Below are 8,193 nucleotides of genomic sequence, written 5' to 3'. Positions count from 1 at the left end.
ACGTCGCAAATGAACAGTGTTGAATGTGTTAAAAGTGGAAATAAAATTTTAGGATTCTTCCTAATATCGTTTTGAATGTCGTTCTGAATGTCATATTATCTTTCCAATTAGGAATCTGTATACTGAGTGGACTTAAGAAGACTTTCCATCAAGGTTTCAAAGGCAAATCAGTCAGAATATTCTCATATTCAGTGTTTGACGCAGATGACAACGTACAAATAAATCTGTAATACAAAGTCATGTATAAGCAATATGTTTCTAGAGTGATATGTGTCTATTACTAATACTAAGCCTAGCCTCAGTGGCATAGCTTAGTGTAGGCTTTGATAGTCAAAGCAAAAGAATTATCCATTAACAACAGTTTACAAATCATAGAATGTTCTTAATTAATGAACCTATTTTGTGTTGGCCTACAGTACTTAAATAGGATTGATGTATTAAGCATAAAGCTTTTCATCTCGTAGAATATCATTCCATTAGCTATTCCATTGCTAGATAATCTACTTTAGCATTTAGTAATCAGCACACACCAGTTATCCAGAGTAATGTACATTTATCTCATACAACAACTGTTAAGGGTTAGGTGAGTTGGTCAGGAGCGCAGCAATGGGAAATTCACAACCTTCCGATCATTAGGTCAATGTTTTAACCACTGAGCTGCCATTTCCCCAGTTTTATAATTGATCTATTTCTTTCTTCTGTGAACTGCTGGTATATAAATATGATAACTGTCTCAGGTTCATTCTGCGTTAAATAACAAAGCAAGTATTTAAAACATTCAAACTATATGGTTAAAGGTATGTGGACACTTAACCGTCACACCCATTTGTTGCCTCCAGCATAAAACAAAGTGAGCTTCATAAACAGATGGTCTGTTAATGATGTCTGTTAAGCTCATGTGGCCTGTACAGTGCCCTGTCCTCAATCCTAATAAACACCGTTGTGTTTGTGTTGGATGAACTGGAATTGCACCACAGGCCTTCAGGTGCAACATCAGCACTACTGCTGCTGTGGTTAATTGAGTAATCTTCACAGCCATGTTTTGAAATCTAGTAGAAAGCCTTTCCTGAAGAGTGGAGGTTATTGTACCGGAAATCAGGAATGGGACATTAAAAAAATTTTATTATTTACTTTTTATTACTGTCTAGGTTTTCTAAGGAAACATTTTGTACAATGCATGTACAGCTAAATTCCTTTATTGGAACTAAAGGGAGCACCCAAACCAGATCTGCAGATCTGTCAGACTGGTAGATAGAGAAACATAATTTATCACAACAAAAGATGACTGCTTAAAAGGCCTCCTCACCAAACATCAGTACCTCCCTAATGTTCTTAGCTTAATGAGCAAATCACAAATACATACAGATGAATGGTGCTAATAGCTGCAAAGGAGGAATTGGAATGGATTTTCAAAAAGCATATGAGTGATCAGGTGTCCACATACTATTGGCAATATAGTGTACACACAATCTAAGAGAACTTTACACTGTGATGCTGCTCTAATACATGTCAGGAACGGCACAGATTACTCTCACTTGTACTTCTTTTCTCCTGTAAGTATTTTAATGCAATGCATTAGAAATGAAGAAACAATGAGGCAACATGAAATGATAAAAGATGTTTATTTAGCCAACCAAAAATGGCTTATGATCACGATTGGACAGTGGGGGCTCAGTGGTAGGTTTCTTGCCTACCATGCGGAAGGCCCGGGTTTGATTCCCAGCCAATGCCCAAACCCTATCCACTGGATGCAGTGCTGGTCCCAAGCCTGGATAAAAATGGGAGGGTTGTGACAAGTTGTGCCAAGTTGTTGTGTGGACCACGGGGTGTGGTAACTCAGTGATTAAGGTGTTAGACTAAGTTGTGAGTTTGAATCCCAGGTCCACCAAGTTGCCACTGCTGGGTGGTTAACCAACTAGTTGTGAAAATGGGATAAATCAGTTGCTCTGGATAAGGGTGTGTGCCAAATGCCAGACATGTAGACAGTAGCTGATGGCTGCTTTTCATTAAAGACATCAACAACAATCCCGAGAATGTTTTGCTTTACAGTGTGACACAGAATTGACCTTTCACTGGCTGGAGGGTGAGGCATGTCAGCGGAGAATGCTGTGATGTGGAGAGGCCACCTATTTGAATGCTTTTATTTGAAAGAAAAAGGAACATGCACATCTTTGGAACGTCTGTAACACTGTGCAGAGTTGTTATCTGCTGTCGAAGGTCTACTTCCTGGCACACTTTACTTTCAATTGAAACCTTATACCACTGGCTGCATCTACATGCCGGCGTGTCTTAAAGGCATGTTAAAGTAAGATTGACCTCAGCTAGGTGGAAAATCAAAAAGAAAATACACCCTCTAATAGAGCTAATTGACCTCATTGCCAGTTTTAATAGGTGTGTTAGGGCAACGTACAGGAACTTCAAATCCCTGAGATTATAGGATGTGCTGTCTAAAAGGTGTAGTTATAGTATTTATGTTATCAGATCTGATAATGTGTGTGAAATTCCATGTGTGTGTTGACAGCAGACTCAATCGACACGCCCAGACAGAGAGATATATTTAAAGAGGGAACAAGGGTGACTGCAAGAATTCAGCTCAAGTGCAGTGTTAAACTTCACCGCTAAAAGGTAAGACTACAACTGTCCTACAATTGTCCAAGACAGAAATTTGAATAGTATTTATCATTATAAATTGCATTTTTGATTGCTATTCACAAGAGAAGAGTCATCAGCGTTAACGTTATAACTGCAAACTTAATTTCATTCAGCAGACTGAGAAAAACAAAAAACGACAAATCTCAATGCCCTATTTAGCAGTTCCTTTTAGATTGTTAGCGGATAACTAAGACATTTTTGCTTTAATGCTTTAAGATGTTATGTAATATTTCCATAACACTGTCTTACATATGCAGATGAAGACACAACTCGGGGCATTTCTCATCTCCTGTCTGCTTTCTACTGTTTATAGTGACGGCTCTGTAGGTGAGTGATAATCGACTGCACTATTCTCAGGACTGACCATGTCATTTTTCTTCTTCTTCTTCTTCTTCTTCTTCTTTTTCCAGTTCTTGTTGTTTTCCTCAAAATGCTGATAACGTTGTTCCTTTTTTTTTCAGAGTACTGCTATAACTTGCCAAAATGCAGTAAGTATTCCTTTTTGTCTACCAAATTGCTAATTCTTTTCTGATTGTGTTGTATGATTTCTGTGTATCAGAATATGCATACTTGTGTAAGTCATAATATAAAATAAAAAAAATAGAATCTGTTAAAGTGGCTATGTTACATGTATGTTATATGTATATGTTATATGTATTAAGAGATTATGAAGCATGGCTAAGATGCAGCTTTTTAATTTCCTTTTTTAAAATAAATGTTTATTTTAAATATTATAATTATATTATGTTCATTATTATATTATATTATTAGAAATATTATAATTATATTATTATAACTTTTTAGAAGTTATTAATTATTATTATTATTTCCCCCCCAATGGCCTGATTTCTCTCACCCACAGGTTAAAGCTGAGGTGTTTGTGTACAATCACTCTGTATTCTAAAAGAAAATATCTTAGCATTCAAACAAAATAAGCATATTAAAAAATTCAAGTCCTCTCCGAAACAAACCCCGTAAAAATCCCGAACACATCCCAACCCTCTCCACAAGCTGCTCGATTAATTCTCACAGATCTGTGCTACGTAATAATAAACAATAAAATATGAGACCAGTTTAGGATTTTCCCAGTTTTTTTTAACCTCGTGAACACTAAATGCTGAGCTAACATAGGTATTATTTTAAATAGATCAAAATCTGTAACCTGAACTGTATTTTCTCACAGGAACGTATCTTTTTGCACAATTGAATCAAACACGCATGCGTAAAGCTCCTGGTAGTGAAAATAATCAGACATGCGTATGTAGCTATTGTTGCCTTGCGCAGTTACGTACCACAGTATAATCGATATAGTGAAGTGTGGAAGTGAGCAAGAGAGCGATTTGAGACACGGCTTATGTTCACATGAGTTGTTTATTAAGAGCATAAAGTGTATTTGCGTTAGATTTAATTTGAATTTTGTTGTTTTACAATTTTTTATATGTTGGATTTCTTTTCAGACGCAAGCACATGGTCTACAATAGCACCACACGAATGCAATGGCACTAATCAGTCCCCCATCAATATTGTGACTGCTGATGTGAAGCCTGATAGCAACCTGACAGCCTTCAGCTTCAGAGGCTTTAATGACAGCTCCGCTCTCTTAAACATCGAAAACACTGGAAAGGCAGGTGAGGTGACATGATTCAGGAGATGCACTGACACTATATAAAGTACAATGTGATTAGAATCTTCCTTCCTGGTCCAGGCTGACCTTTTATAAACACTGTGTTGTTGATTCTTTTAATGTCCACACTTGAAACTTTCCTGCCACCTGTCTTATTTCATATAGGTACAGTCACGGAAAAAGAAAGCACACCCTCACCCTCAATGCTGTGTTTTTATTTATCAGGGTGTATATAGCAATTGTATTGTCCTCAGCAACTTCTATAACCAAATAAATAACCTCAGGTGACAACAGAATGAAACATCAACATGTAGTCATATTTCAGTTCGAAAACTTGCATCTGAACAAACCCCAAACATTCTGGAACAATATCCTTTGGACTGACGAGACCGAGGTGAAGATGCTTGGACGTCAAGTACAGTGCCAAGTTTGAGGAAAACCAACCACACATAGCAAATGTCCACAAACATCTCGTGCCAACTTTCAGCATGCTGGTGATGATTTGGGCTTGTTTTGCAGACACAGGACCTGGGAAATTTACAGCCATTTAGTCAACAATAAACTCCAGTTTATTTTGGAAATGTTCTTGAGATAAATATCTCTCCAGCAGCTTAAAATGAGATTGGTTTGTGCAACAGGACAATGATCCCAAACTTACCAACAAATTACATCTGAATGACTAAAGAATAGAAAGTTTTTTGAGGAGTGAAATGTCCAATACTTCAACCCTATTGAGATTCCAGGGAAGGATCTACTAACTGAACAAAGATAAGAGGGCCAAAATCTCTCAAAAGTGATGTGACTATTTACTACAAGCTATAAGACACTAGGTGTCTGAGAGGACGGTTTTGAGTTCATATTCCAGCACCACCAAGCTGTAGGTATAAATAGGATAAATGTACTTGCTGTCAAATGCTGTCATTGTTATTGAATTATAGGATGGATTTATTTTTCCCCACCTTTTCTGAGAAAGAAATTATTACATCTTCATGGTCTTTTGTTGTCACCTGAGGTAATTAACACAACAGTGTATTTAGGCCCTGATAAATAAACCATAAAATTAACTATGCGATGTAGTTTTTATTTATTTTTATTCATGATTTTATTTATGCCCATAAAATAAAATGGTAGCAATGCAAAAAATGTGGTCACTCTGGTTGTCGATGCCAGATGGACTGGTTTGATGGTTCGAGTATTTGTTTTAGAAAATGAAAGCTGATTTCCTGGAGTTTTCATGATCACCAGTCTGACAGGAAGACTCTACTGTAATTCAAATAACCAGCCAAGAATTTAATGCTGTAGTGGGCATTTGTGAGAAGGGTTTGCTAATAACGTCAAACAAGTCACTCATTTGAAAATTCTTTGCCTCTGTAGTAAAGATTGTCCTTGATGATCAAAAGATGAGCGTGTCAGGAGGAGGCCTTGGGAGCCAGTACAATTCCACCCAGTTCCACTTTCACTGGGGCAACGGCTCCTCTGTGAACGGATCAGAACACACTGTGGACGGCAGACAATACGCAATGGAGGTGTGGAAATTGTTGAATTAAAAATTGTCATCATTTCCAGCCTGCAATTTAATTCAACTTTATTTAGAATTTGTGTTTTTGTCTTTTAGATGCACATAGTAAACCTTAGGACTGATTTAAATGCGACTGCTGCTGCCAACAACTCGAAGGGATATGCTGTTCTGGGTTTCTTTATTGAAGTAAGTCTTTTCTTAAAAGTAATTGCTTTAAAACCTTTATACAGTTGCATTGTTGTCTTGACAACTTGTATTTATAACATTGTGGCTCTTATTATTCTTAGGCAACCAATGAGAGTGGCAAACCAGAGAGCTGGAAGAACCTCACCTCATTCTTAGCAAACATTACTAACGGAGGTACAGATTTATTTCTTATATAGTGAACTGATGAACGCTTATTTGCAAAACAAAGGAAATCAATAACATAAACTTACACAATGTGTACATGATGGTGTACGACAATGCTACAAAGCTAAATACTTTTAACGGATTGAAAGGAAAATGCTACTTGCAGAATTCCATCCTTGCAGGATTTCTTCACAAAAATAGCAGAAGTAACAAAGCTCATGTGACAAGATCCTTGCATTCGTTTTTGATTATTTTCACTACGGGAGAAAGGCATTTGGATTGAAATAAAAACAAGATTTCTTTTAGAAGGAGCTGTAATACCTTAGAAATGGATTTACAGCACCAGCAAAGGATTCATAATGTGTGACAGGCAAAGATGACCACTAGTGAAACATCTGATTTCTTTTATCACTTCTTAACTGTCCTATTTAGAAAGAAAAACAGCTTACTGACGCTAAAAACGTCTTTTTTCTTGATTTTAGGTGATTCCCTGGACATTATGAATCAACTTACTGTAGACAGTCTGATTCAAGGAGTGAACCTGACGAATTATTACCGGTACCAAGGCTCTCTGACCACACCATCATGTAATGAAATTGTTGTCTGGACTGTATTCAAAGACCCAATCAAAGTCAGCAAAGATTTGGTAAGTCTTTAGGTTATGTGCCTTGCTGATATATCTGATATTTCATTACATTCGTTTGCTTGGTGGACAATTTGAGTTTGGAAGTACCGTCAAGTTACTATAACAGAACGATAACTATCATAATGCTGAGTTAGACCTTAATATTGCAGGATAATTTTACCATTTGCTTATTTATTTATCCTTGGCCTAATACAGCTATACATCAGAATATTAAAAATTAAAGCTAGGATTATGCAGTAGTTCCATTTTTTAACACAATGTTATTTATTTTTTTCTGTCACTAGATCAGTCTTTTCAGCAACACAGTGCGCATCAACACAACAACCGATCCACTCATCACCAGCAACTTCAGACCGGTTCAGGCTCTGAATAACAGAGTTGTGACATCACAACCAACACCATCAACAAGCGCCTCTTCATCAGCAGGCACTCTACATCACACTCTGTCCATCAGCACAGCGCTGCTCTATTATGTATTGTTTCGGTGTTTGTGGAGCCTGTCTACCATGACACTGATGTGATACTGAGAGCGCTCGTTTAGTCTAGATACTTTTTCTACTGAATGTATAAATCATTTCTGAATCAATTAATGCGCACACATGAATATTTAAATTATCATTAAATTACTGTATTTATTCTCTTTAATAGAGAGATATTAAAAACTACAAATAATAACTACAAAATGAAGAAAATCCCTCGCTAAAAGCCCTGTTAGCGAGTCAGGGAGCGCAAATGAAATTATATGTTTTGTATGTACATCTTTGTATATTGTTCAGATTGAGTTTTATATATATATATATATATATATATATATATATAAATGATTAATAGCAAATAAAATACAGTTTTCTTGGAATATTTCTGTTTTCTTCTCCTCTTTTTGACACTATCCAAAAAAATTAAAAAAGTAAAGCAAAGGTTTGTAAATTTTACACAAATTGCTATTGCAATTTTTAACACTAAAACTTCATCCCTTTCCTCCAATCTGACATCAATAAGCAGAACTCAGGAACATAAGAGCAGGTATATTAGGAGAGCTGGATGACGTGCTACTCCAGCCAAATAATCTTGATTATGCTGCATGTCTCAGTCTGACATGGCTACTTCATCCATCCATCCATCCATCCATCTCTCCATCCATCCATGTGAACTTGGAGCCTGTACTGGGGACATAGGGCACAAGGCAAGGGACACCTTAGATGGGGTTAGATACTACAGACAATTTAGAAATGGAAATCAGCCTATAATGCAAGTTTAACTGGGGAAGAAACTAGAGGAAACCTCCAACTTCAGTACCTAGAGGAAACTCCAAATCAAACCCCCAACCCTGGAGGTGCAAAGCAAACGTCATAACCATTAAGCCACAATGCCTGAACTGCCACTTTGTTTGTATCTACAACT

At 36.8% G+C, this 8,193-nt stretch overlaps 1 protein-coding gene across 2 annotated transcripts; it reads left to right on the top strand.

Annotated features, from left to right (window-relative positions):
* Positions 1 to 2,562: 2,562 nt before the first annotated feature.
* On the top strand, positions 2,563 to 7,568 carry LOC131363314 (carbonic anhydrase 4-like). 2 transcript variants are annotated; one of them, XM_058405709.1, is made up of 9 exons: positions 2,563 to 2,625; positions 2,910 to 2,979; positions 3,114 to 3,140; positions 4,110 to 4,280; positions 5,651 to 5,802; positions 5,892 to 5,981; positions 6,083 to 6,155; positions 6,629 to 6,792; positions 7,077 to 7,568. In XM_058405709.1, the coding sequence occupies exons 2-9, from the start codon at positions 2,910 to 2,912 to the stop codon at positions 7,311 to 7,313; spliced, it is 984 nt and encodes a 327-aa protein (XP_058261692.1). In that variant the 5' UTR covers positions 2,563 to 2,625; the 3' UTR covers positions 7,314 to 7,568. The 2 variants fall into 2 exon arrangements, with proteins under 2 accessions (XP_058261692.1, XP_058261691.1); XM_058405708.1 differs by lacking the exon at positions 2,563 to 2,625 and having other exon boundaries at positions 2,904 to 2,979.
* The last annotated feature ends 625 nt before the right edge of the window (positions 7,569 to 8,193 follow it).

The sequence above is a fragment of the Hemibagrus wyckioides genome, linkage group LG13, assembly GCF_019097595.1.
Source record: "Hemibagrus wyckioides isolate EC202008001 linkage group LG13, SWU_Hwy_1.0, whole genome shotgun sequence".
Taxonomy (NCBI): domain Eukaryota; kingdom Metazoa; phylum Chordata; class Actinopteri; order Siluriformes; family Bagridae; genus Hemibagrus; species Hemibagrus wyckioides.
Note: the sequence above shows the minus strand (reverse complement) of the source record. Positions and strands in the feature narration are given on the sequence as shown.